Consider the following 22,436-nt stretch of genomic DNA (forward strand, 5'->3'; position numbering starts at 1 on the left):
ATCTCGTCAGTGTCTGCGGATGCAGGGGAGCAGCTGTGTTTATATAAGGGCACCGAGGGGCCAGCGGTTGCCAGGTGCTGAGCAGCAGACAGACGGAAACACACACACACACACACACACACACACACACACACACACACACACACACACACACACACACACACACACACACACACACACACACACACACACATAAATACACAACTGTGGCACTGTAGCTCACATTAATTCAATATTAATATATAATATCAATGTTACGGTAGCATTCTTATTACTTAGACCCCAGCAAATATTCACAAAAATGTAAAATACTGAATAATTGTAGCCTATAAGATCTTTTCTCTTGATCAACACAAGATGTTGCTTTACGGAAATACAGAACAATTAGAAGTCACTTCCTTCTTGTTCAAACGTGTAGTCCTCAGCCCTAAACCTGGGGCACATAAGGTGATTTATCTTCACGTAGCTCCCTCTGGAGCTTCCCTGACTTTTTTTTATGCTATAAGGAGACAGGAGGTGTTCTGTGTGCGAGTTGCCGTCTCATCTGAAAGCCAACGGCGTCTCTGAAAGCTCAAAAGGATCGAAGCGAGTGTCAATAAAAACCACCGTCTCTCCGGTTTGAAACTAATCTCATCAAAAAGGAATCGATCGATGCAGCGCAGGAGGTTGTTGCCCGTCCGTCCGTCGTGTCGCCGCCGTCCATTTATGAAGCCTGCTGGACAAACAAAGCCAATTATATACAAAGGCAGGAACGTGCGGGGAAACGAGAAAGGAACGGGAGCGGTGATCCGTTATGTAACTCAGGCTCACGCCAGCAGAGCTACCTGGAGTCGAGGCGAGGGGAGGCACATCCATTTTTAAACCGCGTCTGATTCAACATTTCAAATATTCAGCGGTTAGACATCGTCCGCCTGCAGACATGCCGTCCGTCACTAAATGAAAAGTAACGCAGCAGAAAGTTCAAGGATAACCTGTTTTTTTTTTTTTCATTTTGTGAAATGAAGATATTTCCCGAACTCTATCCAGAGCATGTTTAAATAAATGTTATGCAAGAATCAGCTGCTATTGCCAGTTTGACCCAAAACTGGTGGGTAGTTAGTCCCGAGGGACATGAGTAAAGAAGAGGAAAGAGTGTGTGTGTGTGTGTGTGTGTGTGTGTGTGTGTGTGTGTGTGTGTGTGTGTGTGTGTGTGTGTGTGTGTGTGTGTGTGTGTGTGTGTGTGTGATGGCCTCAGGGAAACAGGCAGAAACACACAGAAACGATGCACATTTCATATCTTGTTATTCTGCTGTTTTTGTCCGGACACTTACACAAACTGAAAATATTCTATTTTACAAAAGCTTCATAACTGCATTGTGGGGAAAAAACAACTACCTTTGAAGTAAATACACACAAATTACACATTCAAATACTGAATTCCTCTTTTTTTCCATCCTGTCTTGTTGGGCATTTGGGGATTTTCTTCTCCAGTCTGAGCCAACTGATGCTCCGCCTGAAATTCATTATCACATTTTTAAGTGGTAAAATAATGCAACCAGCCTGCCCCCCCCCAAAAAAGTACTGTGTGAACGAGGCTAATTCAATATCCATCTATCCGTGCAGGGCGTGTGACAGGCGCAGAGGAGGAACCGTGATAGATCTGCCGTCGCACAACTCTCCTTGCTCAATTATTAACAAGCTGTTAAAACCTACAGGGGAGCGGAGGGAGTGGAGAGCTCGGAGAAGGAGCTCCTTTTGTCTCTATTTGTCTCTGCCGCTGCTTATTCTGCCACACAGAGTCATTAGAGTTAGTTTCAAGGCTGCTGATACTTGTTACTCATTATTTTTTAACTGCACGGCTTGGATCAGGTTATGAGTGGGAGGGGTTAAAATACAGATATTAAGATTTTCCACTTGAAGCGGTCTCAATTTAATATCGATGTTCTGTATGTTTTGGCTTAACAGAATTCTGCTGGAGGGGGAGGGGAGCATGGAGGAACCAGAACCTGGTCCCTGCTGCAGTATAACGAAGGGTTTTCTGAAGGGACTCTGGCGCTCGGAGACGCCACCGCTTTTATCCACAAAATTATACACAAAAATGAAATTTCCTCGAATTTGAATCCACTTAGATGGATCCGTCTAATCAGTACATTTTAAACTCTGGCTAAGAAGGAAAATATGTCTAAAATCATCCCTTTTAATGGACTGGAGATGGAGCTTCTCTCTAAATACGGGGGTGCAGATGTGCATTTTGGGGCTTTTGGTCTGCACATAACTCTATATATGACTCAACACACGATGGACTTGCAGTGCACAGTAATTAAGGAAAGGAAAGGGGAGGAAAGGTGCTTGTCATAAGGTCTGGATTCAAGAAGAGGTGAGTGGAGGAGAGCCACGGGGGGGAGAAAGGGTCGGTTGTCATTGAAAACAGCAGTCGGCTGTCTGTCATCCATATGTAACCTGCTGTTATAACTGCATGGCATCTTAATGTGTTTATTCTTCATAATTCAGACAGATGTCTTTGCACTGATGCATACAGACTAAAGCACCAGGGAGCCTCAAAATTATCATCCACTAAACCACAGGTAAGAAAAATTATTTGTGAAGAAAAAAAGCTCCACCTTCTTGAATACATCTAAAGGCTTTTTCTCTAGTGTGTTTGGAGTTTAGTGACAGAAAACGTTTTCACGTTTGATCTCGTGAAAATCTCTTTTAAAGACTCCGAGCAGCCTTGAGGCGGGCGGCGTGGGTTTAAGCAACAATCGGCCTACACGGCGTGGAGGTTCACAAAGCACCCAGACAGCTCCACACAAAGCCTCCCAGAGACCATCAAACAAGCAAATCAATGTCTGATTGATCCATTCAGGACGCAAAGTAAATATTCAGAACAATCTGCTGCAATGAGGGACAGATGAGGAGGAAGAAAATACTGTAAGATAAAAGAAAAGCCCAGAAACAAGAAATTAAATCTAGACTGATGACAGATATTTGTTTGAATCCTAAAAGTTTAAAAGTTTCTTTGTCAAATTATTTTATGTAACACAGGTGGGCGTGGCTCGGATGAAGCCTTTCAATATGCACCTCATGTTTTCCAGCATGAGGAAGATCTCTACGATATATATATATATATATATATATATATATATATATATATATAAATACACAGTATATATGATGATGAAATATTGCACCTTCAAGGGTGGTTCCAGCTCCCACAGCTGCATTCACAAATTGGTGAAACACACACACACACACACACTCACACTCACACTCACACTCACACTCACACACACACACACACACACACTCTCTCACACACTCTCACACACACTCTCACACACACTCTCACACACACTCTCTCTCACACACACACACACACACACACACACACACACACACACACACACACACACACACACACACACACACACACACACACACTCACACACACAATCTCTCACACACTCTCTCACACACTCTCTCACACACTCTCTCACACACTCTCTCACACACTCTCTCACACACACACACACACACACACACACACACACACACACACACACACACGACCTCATCCATCTAACCGTTCCCATTGGCACTAATAAAATCTCTGGAGCCATTTTGAAGTCTGTTGGTGATCAATCTACCGAGTTATTTAGATTCATGACGTCCCAGCTGCACACCTGCCCTAATGCAAATGACGCACACACACACACCCACACCCACACACACACACACACACAGAAATAAGAGCAAGAGCGAGAGCCTTGGGGGGGGAAACAGGAAACACAGGCACTGTTACCTATAACATCTGAATTCCTCATTTCGCCGTTCCCCATTTAAACCTATTTGGATAATAGTTCCGCCAAAGATAATAAACTGACCTAATAAAGCCACGTTCACAGATGGAACATTTGAGTCATAACCATTACCGTGCTTGTTAATTTCACTCAGGGTTCATCGGAGGGCCCTTTTGTACCCTGAAAGACAGCGATTTGAATGGGCATTTCTTGAATTAAATAAAGCATCTGTGGATGAGTCACAGGTTGTCATCGTACGCGCATACTAAAGGACATCGCTGTGGGTTCAAGCAGCTGGATCACATCGAGCCCTGCATTTCAATTAAGTGAAAGTAAGTAAAGAAAGTGTGTATTTTCAGGTCATTTGGTCCTTTAGGGTTACGCTGACATCAAAGAGGTTGATACTGATATTCAGTGTCACGGCTTCAAATGTCAAACTATATCTATTATATAACGTGTACCTTTTTGAAATTTCAGTTTACCTTTGTTTTTATTCCACTGATTGTTCCAGTATACGATAAGTTAAACCTTTAATCATTTATTTTGATTTAAAAAAAATGCAATTACCAGACACATCCACTGTCCACTATGTATAATCAACAACCTATCTCTGCCTATTGACTTTCAAATTTGCATGCTAATTTACGAACTCCTCTTCTGGACTTTTTTTTTAACTGCTGAAGATAAAAAGAAAACAATCCCCACGCTCCTCAGCGTCTATCGAGCATATTGGATTTTCAGTAAAAAAAAAAAAAAAGAAGCAATGAACCGTGTGGAAACCTACAAACGCCTGTGGATACACGGGAGATCAATGAGGATCTTCAGCCCATGAAGTGACTTGATAATTTGTAACGGAGATAAAATATTTAATCAGGAGTTTGAATGCATTCATTATTTTGTTTATGGACTGACAAGTAGGCCTCAATAGAAACCAATTACCGAAGTAAAGAGAAAGTTAAACCCCTAATCCCCCCTCCTCTGCTTTCATCGGGAGCAGCTTGCCTCGCTAATGCATCCTCCGTCATAATTCCCCCAGTTGGGACTCTGGGTCTCATTTCCCGATGCACTCCAACGGACGACGACGCGGGCAGAAACGCTTTGTTTCTTTAAGGAAATACATAAGAGTAGCGGAGCAGAAAGTGTATTCATGAGACGAAGCCTCCAGCGTGTTTACATTCAATTACGCCAAATATCCGGACCGCCACTTTTGGAGACTAAATTGACCAAATAAGGAGTGAAACTTTTTTCATAATGAAATCCATACACTTAACTATAGAGGCTGTTTGTGAGCTCCAAACACTTTCTACTTAAATAATGATTTCCTGGTGGATTTAAACACAGCCCTAGCAGCAGCAGACTTTCATAAAGTGTCCAAATAGCCTGAATTATTAATGATCGGTGGGACTCGATGGAGGAAGACGATAAAAAACTCCCATCAGACACCAGGTGTGTGTGTTTGTGCAAGAATAAGCTGTTGCAACGGCCTGAAATCGATCGTTTATAAACGTCTGAGGGAACATGAACGCAGCACAACTTTTTCTGTTGACAGCATTCAATTAAAGGTAGATTTTCTGTAATTATTGTTGGCTTGATCACTGCTTCAAGACTCATTTTAAGACACAAAAAAAACAGTGAAACGTCCAAATATGAAAGACTGGGTGGACGAAATGGCCGAGACTGCATCATAGGAGTCTAATGCTCAATGGATGAATAGGTCAAGTGGAGGATGGGACCTCCTAGGACTGATTTTGGACACATATTTTATTTATTTTACTTTATTATTTTATATTTGTCATATGCCATGTCCTGTGATGACTGTGCCATGATTGGAGGGGGGGTTGGTGAGTTTGTGGATGCCATGTAACATCATTTTTTGTTTTTGTTTTGTTATTTTGTTCTGAAAATGCAAATAAAAATCTGAATTACAAAAAAAAAATACAATAGCGGGTTAAAGATGAGATCGCTATAACATAAAACGCTAATTGAATTCCCGACACCTCGACTCTTGTAGACATCTACTAAGCTGCACTAAGTTCATATTTTCATATTAACACTGAACCAAATGATGACTTGTATTATGAAAGGGCCCCATAGAGAATACCAGAGACGAGTTTTAGCTTATTTCAGCTCATTATTGTGCTGAATTCTGCACTCATCAATCGTCCTCTCTCTCGGAAATGAAACACGGAGTAGCTTTAACCTTTGACCTCGTTGACTGCAGCATAAATATATATAAAAAAGAAAAGTCACGCAGCTGCCTGATACCGTCTCATCCCAGCAGAATCCATTCGTGACCTTTGTTTCTGGAAGGTCACATCGGAGCGTCTTGGAACAAGAATTGTTGTGAACAAGCTCCTCAAAAGTAATCAATGTGTTCGATATGATGCACTGAGACGTTGCTCATGAAAGAATGGCAATATAATGGCTGACGAGAATTGGCCTGCGATATTGCCACAATATTGCCTCTGTCTGTCTCTCTCTCTCTGTCTGTAATTGCTGCCTCAACACCTCCATTTTCCACTTCACTTTCTCCTTGACCTCTCCTCCCCTTCCTCACTTTTCCCTCCCCCTTCTCTCCACCTCTCAGGCTGAAAAAGACAGTAATCAGAGCTCATTGACTCGGGCCTGAAAGCACATCAACATCATCATCGTCTCGACAACAAGTCAAGCATAAATACAATAATCCTATTGGGAGAGAAAAAAACTGCTGCAAGATAAGGAAGTAAAACGAAATAGAAACAAAGTTTCACGTCCATTCACAAAGGCTGCCATAATACTACATTATATAGTTTTATAGTACACTAAATATAGTTCACAGTCCTTGACAGACGTAATACTGGCAACGTGATGAAGTAGTGTGTGTGTGTGAAAAGGATGGAGAGAAGAAGGTTTTTACACACTATAATCACTGTTAACGTCTGAGGTGTGAGGAAAAGGGAAGTGAGAATGAAGCTGTGTTTCCATGGCAACTGACATGTCAGCATTTTTTTTTTTTTTTCAGGTGAGAAAATCACCTAAATGAAGACCACGGCATATCGAGACCAGGACTCTGGGGATGGAGGGGGGGATGGGGTCAAGACCCAGGCACGACCAAGACCAGGATCGGACCCACTTAGGGTTAGGGTTCACATTTCCATAAACTAAATAAATGCCGACAGGAAACAAATCAATCACTTCATTCACCTTTTTTAATGCCAACACATCAAATTATGATGTTTTTCTATGACAGAAGTGATTTTTTAACGAATAAGTCAAACAATGCAAAGGCGTTGAAGGGAGTGACACCCCCAGAAACCCGTCACTCACGTTGGACTTACATAACCGTTCATCGTGTTAGAGAGAAAATCACTTAGAAGCATCTAAATGAGTGTTTTCTATGGCATTCTAACTTAAAACACTAGATTAACAAGTGCCTCCGGCTGAATTACACAGGAGGCTGAGAGCGTCTGAAGAAGCTCCTGCAGGAGGAGTTTCCTGTTGTTTTGTTCATCTTAACGTCTGTACTTCATCTTGGCCACCGATGTCCTTAAATTACACTTCAGATAATAAAATTAAGCTTATATTATTGAGACCGAGCCCGAAGGCAGCATCCAACCTCAGCTGCTTTGACCTCAACCCCTTCCTGCTCCTGGATCAGTTTTGAACCCCCATATAATTCTCTCTCCGCCTGTACGTCTGCCCGTCTCACTGTCCGTCTGGTTGCTAGGTGACAGCTGGTCTCCTCGGTCATACGTCAGCCCTAAAATGAGCATGTCAATTTCAAACACGCCAGCGGGGGCAAAGGCGTGAAATGAAGTCGCTCGGACGGCAAACCCACACGTTAAAAAGAGCCTTCAACTTAAGATTTAGCCGTGAGGGATCCCTCGAGAAGCAAACGCCGCGATTTAAGGACTGCACTGCATCTTGGGAGAGCGAGGACGAGGGCAGACGCGAGCCTTCTGTTCTGCTGGAAGTTGAAAGTAAATTATAAAAAGGTCAAATCATGTTGTGTCATGTATCGTCTGCCCTTTGTTCCTGGTTCCCCACCAAGTTTAAAACAGTCCCCTTGTGTTCGTCTGAGACTTTTAAAACTGTTTGAAATAAAGTATCTATATATGTATTTATTATGTAAAGATTTGTAAATTAGGTTCATTCATTAATGGTTTGTGTTAATTAGAAGTTGCCGAGAAGCAACGACTTCAAACAAACCCAAGCAAGACTACTTTTTTTAACATAATAATTGTGTTTTTAGATTTTCTTTTCTATAGTTCTGTTATTATTATTATTATTATTATTATTATTATTAGATATATGTTGGTCTGTGTGTTGTGTGTTCTTTTTTGCCTCGGGATCAATAACGTCTGTCTGTCTGTCTGTCTGTCTGCCTGCCTGCCTGCCTGTCTACCTCCCTACCTACCTGTCTGTCTGTTTGTCTGTCCGTCTACCTACCTACCTGTCTATCTACCTACCTACCTGCCTGCCTGCCTGCCTGCCTGTCTACCTACCTGCCTACTTACCTACCTTCCAGTCTGTCTGTCTGTCTGCCTACCAGTCTACCTACCTACCCGTCTGTCTACCTGACAACCTACCTGCCTGCCTACCTACCTACCTACCTGTCTGTCTGTCTGTCTACCTACCTACCTACCTGTCTGCCTGTCTTTCTACCTTTCTAAGTATTTTGATTGGTAACAGTCTGTAAATGGGGTCCATTACTTTATCTCACATTGCATCATCTTGGTAAACAACAAGCATTCAGAGAGGAAGCGTCCCGCTGAGCCTCTGGTTGCACGATGAGTTATAGTGAGGAGGAGGAGAGACATTAAAAGGAAAAAAAAGGAAACTGCCGGACTCACACTGAGTCCCACAAGAGGGAACACTCAGCAGCCGGTGAGGGTTTTTTTTATACGTGTGATTATATGTGAGGCTTCGTGGACCCAGGGGACCTATGGGTGCCCCTCCCTCCACAGACGTTACATTCTCTGTTGTCAAGGTTGGTTAGTCGCATTATGAATCCTATTCTTCTCCTCTCCTTTCAGCCTGCTGCCTGTTAAATGCCTCTCCTGTATCACCGCTTTACTCTCCTGGCTCTGCTCATCGCACAGATAAAAGTCATCTTTCATCATCCGGAGTGTTTTCTTTCCGGGGCAATTTGCTCGTCCGCAACTGTGCTTTACAAATAAACTGACCACTGATGCGATAAAACAACATTACAGTCTGGAAGCCCTCAAGGTCCTGAAGAAAAAAAATAACTGAGGGCTTCCATACATTTATAGATTTCCTTTGCCGGGAAAAATCATGTTAGATATCACAAACGTGCCGTGCTTGGAAATCTATCGTTCGACAGTGACACCTTTCAAAAGGAGAAACTTGATAAATTGGGTTAAGCATGCTGTTGGTGGCTCAATACAAGATGTTGTGCTAACGTTAAGATTTGCTTAATTGGGGGGAAAAAAGACGGAGGTTATTATTTTATTTTTTTTATTGTGAATGTAACACTCCCCAAATTTAAAATCTAAACTCCGACACAGCTCCCAGGATCTCCTCATGATTTTACATGTCGTTGGCCTTATTATTCTCTGATTATTCACTGGCCAACGTTTGGGCTAACACGCAAAAACACAATGACAACAAGCTTTGTCAGAAGACGTCCAACAATCAGGGAAGAGAACCCGTTTCTTCACTGCAGAACTATCACGCCATAAGCTCTTTGCGTGTGAATGTAGATTAATTTCAAACAGGAGCCCAAACAGATGGCAGATGAGAGTATGATGAAATATGGGGCGGATAACAAGCGCTGCGTACGAGTGTGCTTGTAAGCAAGGAGGGAATTAGATTGGAGATAAGGTGAAGATTTTCAGGATCAGAGTGTACCGGACGTGAAATAATGAAACATTTCACGTGTCGTGAAACAGCAAATATGAGCTAATAAAGCTCAGACAGTCGCTCAATACCGTCCGCTCGCACGGGCGAAGCCTCGCACCGAACGGCCAAGCAAAAGGTCACCTCGCACAATAATTGACCACGAGGTTAGTATTTTTCTACCTCCTCCGTCACAATAAGCTCCTCCACCTCGTCTTTGGTTGCCTTTCTGCCACAGATCTCTATTTACAAAAACAAAAGGATTAAACCTACATCCTCGTGGAAGCTCGACAGGCTTTAAAACCTGTTGCAAAAGTGCAAAGGAAACAGTCACTCAAACCAGGTCAACAAAACAAGAGAAAAGATGCCCACGTTGCTGTTTGATTGGCGGGGGAGGACATGACTGAGGCTCAGGGGTCGTGATTCGGTCGGCTGTGAGGTCGTTAATAACACGAGCCCAATAATTAGCATTAAAAAAACCTGTTTCCAATCATCCCTCGACTCCCACAGATTGAATGCCTTTGCTGTGGAGGAGGTCGGAGGTCATCTATTGCCGTTAGTCCCCTAAGAACGTCTTGTGTAAAGATGACCTCTGAGTGACACCAATGAAAAGCCTTGAAAAGATGATTTAAGCAGTTTAATTTTGCTCCACCACCTTTTACCTTTTTGTTTCTTATGAGTTTTTTGCTCAAGTTAAAGATCTCTACATGAAACCTCAAAGTTTACTGATTAACCAGATTAAATTATTGATACTTTTTTAGAAATATCACCAAAAAGATGATGTGAAAGCATAAAACGAAAGGCAAAAACCGAAGGTTCCCCCCGGTCCGTTACCTCCTCCGTTGTCGTCCTCCTCGTCGATGCTGTTCTTGATGCTGTCGTACTCCTCGTCGATGTTCTGGTTGCCTCGGATCTGACTGAGCACGCGGCGGGCCTTCTGGGTCAGACCGCGCTGGATCAGCCAGCGAGGGCTCTCCGGCAGGAACAGGAAGCCCACGAACTGGAGCACGGCGGGGACCACAGACAGACCCAACATGTACCTGGACGGGGCGAGAGGAAGGGGGATGCTCGGTCTAACGTTGGAAAGCTTTGCATGTCATGTATTTAAATTCATCAGTTAGAGAAAATAGGTCTAAGTAGAATTAGAGTATCACGTTGGACCGGACGTCACCGGTGAGGATGCGTGAAAAGGTCGCCCAGACGTTCAGTTTATTATGTTATTATGCCAGACGCCAAGCATCAGGTGGCTTCCTTCATTAAAATTAAACACCGGGGGGAAAATGTCAAGGCTTTTACTCAGATTCTGCTGCTTGAAACGACCTCCGGCGTTTACATTTAGCATTTCACTCCTGAACGTAACAGCTCGTGTGTTTGAGTGTGAAAAATACTCTCCTGTGAAGATGAGCTTTCCTCTTTTGTATGGTAAAGAAACCGATCATTCCTGATAAAAATGCATGTTTAATTTCTGCATTTCTAACTATAATGTGTTGATTTGTAATACTACAAAGAAAACCACTGATATACTGTCTCAGTATCTGCTCATGCACACATTCTGTTAAAGTGTCCTCCAAATCCAAAACATTATGTGGTCAACGCAAAGAATTAGAGGGTACGGCACAAGATTGTGATAATTATTAAATTGTAGTGATTTATCTGGAGAAGAACAGGGGGGAAGAATCCATATATTTTTACTGCAGTAAAGACCCAGACATATATGGCTTTTCTTCCTCCACGCAGGCAAAGACGTCAGTCTTACAACATTCATACTCCAAACTCAATAAGCGTCTCTGGGAAAAGAAATCCATTATCATGTATGAATCACAGTAATCAAGGGGGCTTCTAAACAATCTCCTCCCGTCTCCCTCAGAGATGTAGTTGAAGCAAAAAAAAACACATATTATCGAAGATATCTCACGGATCTATTCAACCGCTGGAGGCTGTAAAGCGTGCGGCGGCGGGGAGGGAAAACATGCGAACAGAAGCAGGAAAAAAAGAGCGAAGACGGCGACTGATGAAAAGAGAAAAGAAGGACGCGGAGAAGAGGCATTACTGTATCTTTCAAATGTACAGCACAGCCGCTGTCAGCAAATGTTAGGGGCTGACCCGTACGTGTGATGACATTTAGAGTGACTTTCTCTGGCATTTGATACGATAAGAACCCAAAGAAAAGAGGCTAATATCGTATCTGACCATATGACCATCAATCATGAAGGGAGAAGGGAATACTTTGTAAACTACCTAAAGTGTAGTTATCCATGTATCACATAACGGGATGCAGTTTTGTGTCATTTAGTCCTAAATTGTGATGCGAGTCTCAGAGTCTGACCTCCAGCCGTCGCGCTGCAGGTAGCTGAAGGCGCCGTCGATGAGGCTGGCGGTGAACTGTCCGCCGGTGATGAAGAGGGTGTTCACCGTCACCAGCTGACCCCTGAGGTGAGGCGGGGAGGCCTCGGCGATGTACACTGGCACCGTCATAGAGGCAATACCTACACAGAGAGAGAGAGAGAGAGAGGCAATGTTTAGACAGAGGTTCTGCTCAGCAAGGTGACTCAGAGGTCGTGTCTCGCACAGCAGATGTTGTTCTTTAAGGAAATGCAGGTTTATGAGAAAAGGACTCATTAACAGTATATGACTTAATGAAAAATGCACCACATATGAACTAATTAGGGTGAGTTTTCAAGCAAATCCGTACACTAAAGTTAACCATCGACTGACCTTAACCCAATCTCAAAGTAATAGAACATAATTAGAAGTAAAATTGTCTCAAATATATGAGTACAGCCACATTAAGGGCTCTGTGGGGTTGAACTTTGGCTAAATGCATCGTTGAAGAGAATATGCTTGTGCTCATTAGGGGTTTTATAATGTATAACATATGAACCTATCAAGGCAGTTTATTCAGCTAAACTTTTTCATAAAATAACTTTATTAACGCCTCAGACACCGGATTTCTGTATCACAATTCATTTTGAAAATAACCTCAATCAACTGTTCAGCTCCTTTTATCACTTTTATTACAAATTCCAATTGTTTTAATTATCTCTAATACGTCCGCAACGAATGACTCATTTAAAATGACTTTGACCTTTGACCCCGACATCAACAACAGCAACAACAACGCCATGAGGTGAACCCAAGAGACACAAAGGAATACTATAGTCCATCTCGGTAACGGGCTCTGCACCGCTCTGATCTGGAAAACGTCCATTCGCACACACAGACACACACACACACACAGACACACACACACACACACACACACACACACACACACACGCAAGTGTCTGTACTCACACACACACAGAACAAATAGTGTGTGTTTGCCTCGGACGTATCTGACAAGGTGCCATGAGACGGCGGCTCTCTGCAGCTGGCTCCCGATAAGCTCTATTAATAGTCTGCCACTGCTTTCTCCTCACCTCTCCCTCCCCTCCTCCCCTCCCCTCCCCCCTACTGCCACCACCCTGCCCTCCACGGCCGCCATGACTATGTGGCTACCTGTTGCTATGGAAACCACTTGCTGGGAAACCAGTCTGCGAAACGGGCACCACACTGGCATGTCTGTGAGGGGAAATCAATAACCCAGAGCAAAAGGGAGGATTTTCTTCTTCTTTTTTGCTGCTTTTTCTACAAGATCGCCCCTCAGAGGAGAGCGATTTGGGGAGAAGGAAAAATCCCCGTCATCATCATTATTTCAAAGCACACTTGAAGTTCACAACTTCAGAGCAATAACTATAAAACACACTTTTTTTCCCCCCAACAGTGGATGATAAAAGTAATGGATTGAAGCCCCGTGGTCAAGCCTCTTGCCTGGTCTACTGTTCAGTGTTGAGTAAACAGAGAGGAGAAGCACTCGTAGACTCCCATCGAGACTCTCCAGCTTCCTTAGATACATCAGTCGTCTCTCACATCCTCCTATTGATTTCTTGACATACACAGACGCAAACACACCCCTGAGGATTTGCAGTCTTTATCTAAGTTATGGCTATAAAAAAAAGGAGTATCATGTGAGGAAGCGGAAATTCGAGATCCAGATCATCACAGAAATCTAATCAAGCGCTCTTTGGCACGAAGCCGGTCCGCCGGAAATCCATCCGTAAGCTTTTGAGTGATGCTGCTGAAAGACAGACGCGAGAGAGAAACTTAACCTTGATGTTGTATAGGTCACAGTAGAGGTAGGACTCCTGGAGAAACTCATCTAAGTAGTATAAATTAAACGACCAATTATTATTAATCTAATAAGAACACGTGCCACGTTTGAGTGTGATGATTAAACAGATTTGATGCCAATCCCAAGAGTCAGAAAACACCAAAAACCATGAAATCTGTTTTGGCAGCCCACTCTAAATGTGTGTGTGTGTGTGTGTGTGTGTGTGTGAGGTGTGTACACTCCAATGACATTATGCAGATGCACACCGACGGACAGATGAGCACATTTTAACACTCTCAACACAAACAAGTCCTCATCTGCTGTAATGCCTCCATCTGTATTCACCTCATACAGCCAGACCTCCTCATCCTCCCTCTCGCTAGTTTCCCTCCGTGTTCCTCGGTTATACAACGCGGACATATGCAGCGCCAGCTTGTCTCCGTCCGAGCCACACCTGCTGCCACGCTCGGCCCATATGCCTACGGGGCGAGATACTACAGCTGATGTTGATGTATTTACTGAGTAATGGGTTATTTCCATTTCACATGTTGCAGCAGGTGGTCGTGGTGATAATATGCAAGAGCCCATTCAAGGTAGTACAATTACTGGCCAGTAAAAAGGTCAGAGTCATAGTCATTTTTATCTTGCATTGAAATATTAAATTTACTTTTTTTCCAGTTTTTTTAGACGTTTTGTGTTTGTTTTGATGTTGCTTCAATGAAAATTCCAGTATTTTTCAACAAATCGATGCAAAACCTTCCATCGGAAAATTCACTTTTATGAGAAAACAAAACAAAAAAACTTGTTTTTTCTTGCAGAATGCTATTTGTTAAGGATACCCAATGTATAATACACTGTTTTTGGTCTATATTACTATATTATGTGTCAACAATAAAGACTAGGTATTGTTAACCTTCCTTGTTCTCATCATCCAGAGTGAAATCTGCCAATCAGAAAATCCTGCACACAGGAGGCCATCGATATGAAACAATAAGTGACAAATGTTATTTATTATTACGTCAAATACATAGCTGGCTAACCAAACAGTTAGCTTGGTTGGCCCGGCTGGTTGCCCAGAAAATATGACAGTATGCAGAATGGCAAAAATAGTTCATGCAGAAGGAGCATTTTCATGAGAAAGACCTCCTACATATAGTAAAACTTCACGTTGTCCTATATCAGTATTACTGCACGGAGGACAGATCTGGAGTCTAGTGACATTATAGCTCAAGTCTTCACATTCCTCTGAAGTTCTCCGCTGAAAACCGAAAAATGCACTGAATGCAAGCAAAACTCCCTCATCAAAGGTCAGGGTTTTTTCCTTTTCTCTCTTTCCACTCGCTTGAATGTGAATCTCTTATAACACATTCACAGCGTGTTCCCTTTCTCATTAATGAGGAGATGGCTCCCAGCACTTCCCCTTCCTTCTCAACACACACACACACACACACACACACACACACACACACACACACACACACACACACACACACACACACACACACACACACACACACACACACGCACACACACACACGCACACACACACACACAGTCATCGTCTGGTCAGGCTCGGCCTCAAAGCCGCTGTCTGGTCTCGCGAAGGCGGCCTCCGGGTGCTATAGCACAAAGCATCGGGAGTGACTCACTTCATCAGAGGGACGAGGGAAGATACTCCACTCGGCCCTTCATCACTGTGATGTAGTCGAGAGACGGGCGGGACGTTTTCTGGTGCCGAGGAGCTGGTTGTGACGGAGGAAGCTAATTAGAGGCTAATGGAGCATCCTCTAAAATGCAGGGCGAAGTAAAGAGAACCCTCCTCCCTCCAGATAAAGCTTTTGTTGACTTTCAAATGGGTAAGTGGCCTGAGTGGTGATTCAATTCAGGGGCAAAAGCAGGAGAGGTTGTGCCCTTTTCTTAATTAACTCCAGTACGTGTGCTTAATTTCACATTTTCATACAGATTTGTAGTCAAATAATCGTCATATGAAATGCTACAACTTTTAATGAGAAATTTAAAAAAAGCACAAATGTCAATGATATGCGTTTAAACAAAATTCCTCAATAAGTCTTCAATTAATTGCTAACGAGTTAGGGTGAAAATTGTCATCTAATTATACAAACCAACCAATCAATTATCAATCACCTCCAGGTAATAATTAAATGTCATCACAGTGTAATTAACGGCACTATTTTTTTTTTATGAGGACCCTTCATTCTGTCTCCAAGGATTCAAAATTTGCAACTAGATAATTTAGCCAGAAAACACGATCATGCACACACTGACGGCGTGTGTGTGCTTATAGTTGTGTATCTATGTGTGAGGGGAAGGATTATGACTAACGAGGGCTGAAAGCATCAGAGCAGATTTATTTTATGAAGAAAAAACATTTCATGGCTCTTTTCAACCCTTTAAATCTGGCACACACAGAGAGAATGCATATATTAAAGTGGAAGACTCTTAAGGACTGCAGGAAAAGGGTCACATGACAACGTTGTGGGCTATTTTTTGGTGGCTATGCTTGTTTGTCTACGTTACTGACCTTGAAAATTAAGTAAAACTCCACAAAAAAAGCAAAGAAATTGCAGTAAAGCTTGCAAATACATCTGCTTCTTTTCTTTATTCCTTCACTTCTTTGACAAGATTATTTTTCAGCTGTAAAATGTCCTGACCTTCACATTTCTGCAACTAATAAAAAAAGCAAAGTAAATAGGAACTTTATCAAAAAATAGGTTATAAAATAGGTTATAAGTTATGTAAATTAAAGTAATATCTGATAAGAAATCACAATAGGAGCCTTCAAACTATCAAATATCAGGTCTGGTTCATCATATCAACTTAAAAAGTGATATGTGCCCCAAGTGGCAATAATCAACTTACATTTATTTAAATAAAAACTGACTCAAAACAATATGATAAAACCCACAGCCAGTCTGCTCCACAGAGAAAAAAACATTGCAATAATAATTGCTTACACAGCCAACCTGCTAGCAGATTGGCTCGCTGTTGCTACAGCGCTAACTCGTCTAAATCCCATCACACATCCAAGACGGCTAACAAGAGACGATTTTTCCTGCACAAGATTAAAACGTCTGTCAACAAAATTCCTGTGCAGCAGGAAAACCTCTTAATTTGATAGGATTGACACGGATTCATGACATAACGATGTCAAACCGTCTGGTTCAATACCGTCCGTTTGTTCGGATCACACAACAGTCTCCGTGCTCAGGCAAAGGTCAGATCAACAGGAATCGCCCGCGAGCAGATGAACCAGATGCTTTCGGGTACAGCTCGGCGGCGTTTGGCCTTTCCCGTTTTGACGGGCGGCTCCTGTGACCTTTTTGGGGCGAGTTCAGTCCAGAAAATGCGACAGCGCTTGGCTTCCCCGAGAACCGCGGCTGACGTTAATGTGAGCGTGCAGCGGACGGGCTCGGCTGAAACAATATCATGTGATGAAAAATGATGCCTCATTAGCGTCTCCAGCGGCTAATTGTGATGCCAGGATGTGGTTCATTATCTACCAGAGGAAGCTTGTGCATGCTGGTGCAGTCATGATGGCTATTTTGAGGGGGAAAAAAGGGTTGTGATGGCAGAATGGGAGGGGATACTTATAATGAAACTGCCACTTATAATGTAACAGCTGACATGACCGAGGAGATTAATTTCTTTCCGCATATTAGCAATCAGAGCTTTTGTATGTAAATGAGGTGTGTGGCTGCTGCTGCATTTTCAATCCTCATTACATATGTCCGTTTGGGGGGGAAAAACGCAATATTCACCTTTTATCTCTTTAATATTGTATGCAAATCTAAAAAAATGTATTTCTTTCCATCACATTTCATTAGGGATGGTTCCAAACAAACATTAACACTAGACTGGCATCACTGCCGCAATTGTTTGTGTTACTATTGGAGTACATGCAATAATGGGCTGATGGGTACCGACTCCAAAAAACTAGCGCCTGATGACTGTCTCCATTAAAGCTACTATATACGAGTTTGGGAGCATTTCTATGGCCTCTCAACACGGCAACAGCTGAGCTGGCGGCACGTAGCTAGCGGTGCTAACAGCTAGCGGTGCTAACAGCTAGTGTTACTATCAGCTAGTGTTACTATCAGCTAGTATTACTATCAGCTAGTATTACTAACAGCTAGTGGTGCTAAGAGCTACTGGAGCTAACAGCTAGTGGAGCTAACAGCTATTGGTGCTAACAGCGCTAGTGGTGCTAAGAGCTAGTGGAGCTAACAGCTATTGGTGGTAACAGCGCTAACAGTGCAAAGAACAGCGTAAGTGCTAACAGGGCTATCGGTGGCTTTGAGCTAGCCAGTGTTTAACTAAACTAGTGCAAGAGGACCCGATGGGTGCATTTCAAGAAATGGACAGGTTTAAATATGTGATGGAGAATTATTTAAACACGTTGCTGTCTTCCAGTTTTGGGGAAATTGGTATAATCAAGACCAGCTGTCTAATTGCACAATTGTAGGTATTTTTGTGGAAAAAGCAGCAGCAGTTTTCTGTCATTAACTAAACCAGGTTCTCTACCTGGAGTGAATCTTGTTTTTGTACAATTCCCTGTAATTGCTGTGATTTATTGCACATAGAAAACACATTTTGGAGAATGGGCGTACAGGAAAAACACACATTTGCATAAGAGCTGTTTCAGTAAAAAAAAAAGCTAGGGCTTATTGTCGGCCAATCACAAGTCTTGTTAATCTCTGGTTTGCTTTGTTCTCTCATGATCTTGGGTTTTTTGTTGATTGACACTTTTAGTTTGTACTTTCCTCTTGTGTTCTGTTTGGGCATGACTTCCTGTTGTTTTCACTCCTTTATTTGGTGTATCACCTGTATTAGTATTGTCAGTCTTGCCCTGTTCCCTTGTGTCTTCCTCCAATCAGCCTGTCCACCTGTGTCTTGTCACCCGATTACTCCCTTGTGTATTTAGTGTGTTTTCCCTGTGTTCCTGATCTGGAATGGATTTTCTTCTGTTGCCTTAAGAAAACATTGTTCCTGCTACCTCTTCATCCATATCTGCATTTGGGTCCCAACCTGTATTATGAAGACATTCTTGTCCAATGAGAAAAGCATTTCCCACGAATGTCTAAGTTGCCCAAGCTATATCCATTCCAGAAAACATGAAGCTTTCATACAGTTTCGTGAATTGCCGTTTATGTTGTTTTCATATCAACACCCGGAGTTCCTAAATTAACTAACTAACTGTACTGCAACAAACAGATTTGCATCCCACATGCCCCATAGTTATGGGAAATGCAAATTAGATGGTTGGAAGTGTTCCCAGTATTCCCCTTAAAATCATTATCTCGTGCTTTTCCCCCAAAATATATCAAGCAGTGTTGCCCACCTTATGGACACATTCATCATCCTGCACATTCCTGATGCCACATAAATAAATGTATGCTAATAATATTAACCGACAGTCATTTAACAGAAGTATTTGCACTAAAAAAGGGGTCTGAAGGCAAATCTTGACTCAAACATAATTCGTGTGTAGAGGAAGTGAACATGGAGCTCTTCACTGTATGTTTATTCAAGCCTCCTCTTCTATCCCACTGGTTGACTGAGGAGGGACAATCTCCATGATTCCTCCACATATCAGAGCAGCGCGCTTATTACTCTCAAAAGGATGAGGCGGACGAGTGCCATCAACGTGGAGCTAAGCCTGGAAAGCTGTATTTTTTTTACAGCCCTTTTTCACAGAGGATGTGAGTCATGAGTAACAGAAGCCATAAATAATTTGGGTTGCATTGAAATTGATTTAAAAAAAAAAAAAGCATGTTGCATATATAAAAGCATGCAGAGGGAGAGAGAGAGAGAAAGCAGAGATTGACATTCATGTGGGGAAGGAAGAAGTAGAAATCATCATGAGAGGAAGCAGGAATGGGACCAATCTGACTTTAGTGTCTGATGAAGACGACCTCATTGACACTAAAAGTCTCCTGCATGCTTCCAGGTTCAATCTCCGTTTCCTATCTACGTCGCGATGATTTCCCCTTCTCGTTTATCATTCAAGTGAGTTATAATTGCTGAAGGGTATCCCCGACTAAATCTAATAACAATCTTAATGGTGATAATAATAATAATAATAAAGATAGCAAGCGGTGTGCAGCCTGAGCGAGGAGGGGGCCGCGCTGTGTAATTAGATGCTGTGAGTATAATTGCAAAAATATCAGGCGAGAGGCATGAAAAGGAGAGAGGCAAGCCAAACCAACCACAGGAGACCAGCTAGTGACCTTAAAGTGCACTTAAGCTGATTCTGACCTCTGACCTCAGGGGAAAATGTTAATGCAGAAATCAATAAACTATCACATTAGATTGAGTGCAAATGGAGGGAGGGGATAATTGTCATTCTTTCACAATTAAAAGCAACTTTAGATGCCTAATCTGTAAAATAAAGTTCATGCTTTAAGAACATTCGCGTCTTACCCAGCCCCACTCCGACGATGATCCTCCCCGCCAGGAGGACCTCCTTGCCCGGCGCGGTGCTCAGCACGATCCCCCCGACGGTGAAGAAGAAGCTGGCCAGCAGTATGCACACTCTGCGCCCGAAGAGCCCGTTGAGGAAGCCGCCGAGCAGCGCGGACAGGGCGGCCGCGGCCACAGTACTTGAGATGAGCAGCTCCTGCCACAGGGCGCTCAGGTCCAGCTCCCGCTTCAGCAGCAGCATGGCCCCGGAGATCACCCCGGTGTCGTAGCCGAACATGAAACCCCCCAGGGCGGAGAACGCGGCCAGCACGTAGACGAAGCCGGGCGTGACATCCTGCTGGAACTGCTTGCGCGCAGCCCTCTCCAGGTCGCCCGTGGAAGGATGCGGTGCCGCGGGCGCGCCGGCGGCGGCGGCGGCGCACGCCGAGGCGGAGGCGCCCTGGCTGCTGATGCTGGCGCTGGACGGAGCCTTGATGAGGCTGCGCTCCCCGCCGTCGCTCGCCCTCTTCCACCGCTCGCCCATCAGGTTGCTCATGCTACGGAGGTTGTAGTCATGGTCCGGCTTTCGCGACATATGGGAAACCACGGGACAGGGCTGCTTAGTTTAGTATATGATGCTTCAGAGGAGAGAAAAAAAAGAAAAAGAAAAAGAAAACTAACTGTACCCACCCCGCCCCCTTTTAGTTTGGAGTTCCTGCCACGTTAGTTATCCACAAGCATCCCCTCCCCTAATAAAAGTTGTTCTTCTGCAGCCTCGTGTGCACCAGCAGCGCATCACACCCCCGGTTGGTCCTGATGGGAGAGTTGAAGAAGAGCGGGGAGGAAAGGTGAGGTGATGATGATGGGTGGGGGAGGGAGGAGCGTAGTGGAGCAGCTCGTCACCACCAGCGTCGGCATGACGCAAAGAAACATTGTTTTTGGAAGCATGATGCTGGAGTGACTCGTTTATGGAGATGGATACAGGCTGATACAATGCAATTAGATCACTGGGGATTATGGAGGCTGCTGGAAATAGAGAACAATAGTGCACTAAAAATCACTGTGCATGTCTGCTATTGCTGATGAAAATATCTCACTTTGGGGATACATGCAAAATCTGAGTTCACATGCTATTTATAGACCCAGATACATACAACACATGTATGAAATAACAGATTCCTAATTAAATATAGGCCTACATTATTTCACATATGTCACCTGTTACTGCACAACAGGCTGCTGCCTCTGGCGTACTATGAAAAAGGCTGCCCCCTGCAGGTGTAACTCTAGTATTACAGCTCCACGGTGAAGAAATTAGTATGGTTTATTGTGTATTAATGTCAATTTGAACGATTTTCAAATTTGATATTTTTTGCCAGCGGGTTTGTCTAAAGCTGTCAAAAAGCTCACCGCTGAACGTTTTTAATTTCAGTATCAGATTATCAATTAATTAATTAATTAATTGTTTGGTCTATAACATATCAGCAACCGCCATCACAATTTCCAAAAAGCGCCCAAGTTGACATTTTTTCAAACAGCTTCTATGATCAAAACAAAGCATGACATTTAGTTAAATATCACCGAAGATGATGGAAAGCAGCAAATATTTACATTTGAGAAACTGCAGTGACCCTATTATAAAACTACTGGAATGATTAACTGATCATCAAAACATTAACAGATTTACATATCAGTCGATTATTTTGAATCTAGATAACATTGATATCAGTTTCCCTTTCCTCGGGCAAAGCCAGAAAATGAAGAAGCCGGAAACAAGTGATGATTTTGCTTGAAAAATATCAAAAACCACTTACCGTTATTAAACACCATCCAAACCTAAAGGCCGAACAATAATCTCTGCACGAGTCTCTAATGTTCAGAACTGCTTCACACACACGGCTCTCTTTCTCCATTATTGATCAGGCTTAAAACACAGAAAAAGGTAATCTGAGTGAACATGACTGGCAGCCTGCATGGTTGTAAATGCATTCATGTGTGGAAGGCGGGATCGATATGTGGACAGCGGTGTCACGCGAAATGGAGAATGAGTACGGCCGGATAATGGCTCGTGATTGAGCCCATTAGAGAAGGAGGGCAATAATGGGACGGTTTCCTGTATACGCTGTAATGGTGCGCATTGGTTTCATGAGGGGAAAACATGGCAATATCTCACTTCTTCTGTGTAAAACACAAGAGTTTGTAATGACCGAACCAATGCGGAAAGAAAACCAAAATATTGGCCTTTTTTT

The 22,436-nt window shown here is 43.1% G+C and overlaps 1 protein-coding gene across 1 annotated transcript in view; it reads right to left on the minus strand.

The window, feature by feature from the left end:
* Positions 1–20,827, minus strand: part of slc2a13a (solute carrier family 2 member 13a) — a 40,641-nt gene extending 19,814 nt beyond the window's left edge. The window contains exons 1-3 of the mRNA XM_084039362.1: positions 20,209–20,827; positions 11,944–12,103; positions 10,452–10,657 (exon numbers count right to left, since the gene is read on the minus strand). Coding sequence (XP_083895488.1) covers positions 10,452–10,657; positions 11,944–12,103; positions 20,209–20,782 — 940 coding nt within the window. The 5' untranslated portion in view covers positions 20,783–20,827. The remainder of the gene's footprint in view (positions 1–10,451; positions 10,658–11,943; positions 12,104–20,208) is intronic.
* Between the last annotated feature and the right edge of the window lie 1,609 nt (positions 20,828–22,436).

The sequence above is a fragment of the Eutrigla gurnardus genome (assembly GCF_963514095.1).
Source record: "Eutrigla gurnardus genome assembly, chromosome: 21".
Taxonomy (NCBI): domain Eukaryota; kingdom Metazoa; phylum Chordata; class Actinopteri; order Perciformes; family Triglidae; genus Eutrigla; species Eutrigla gurnardus.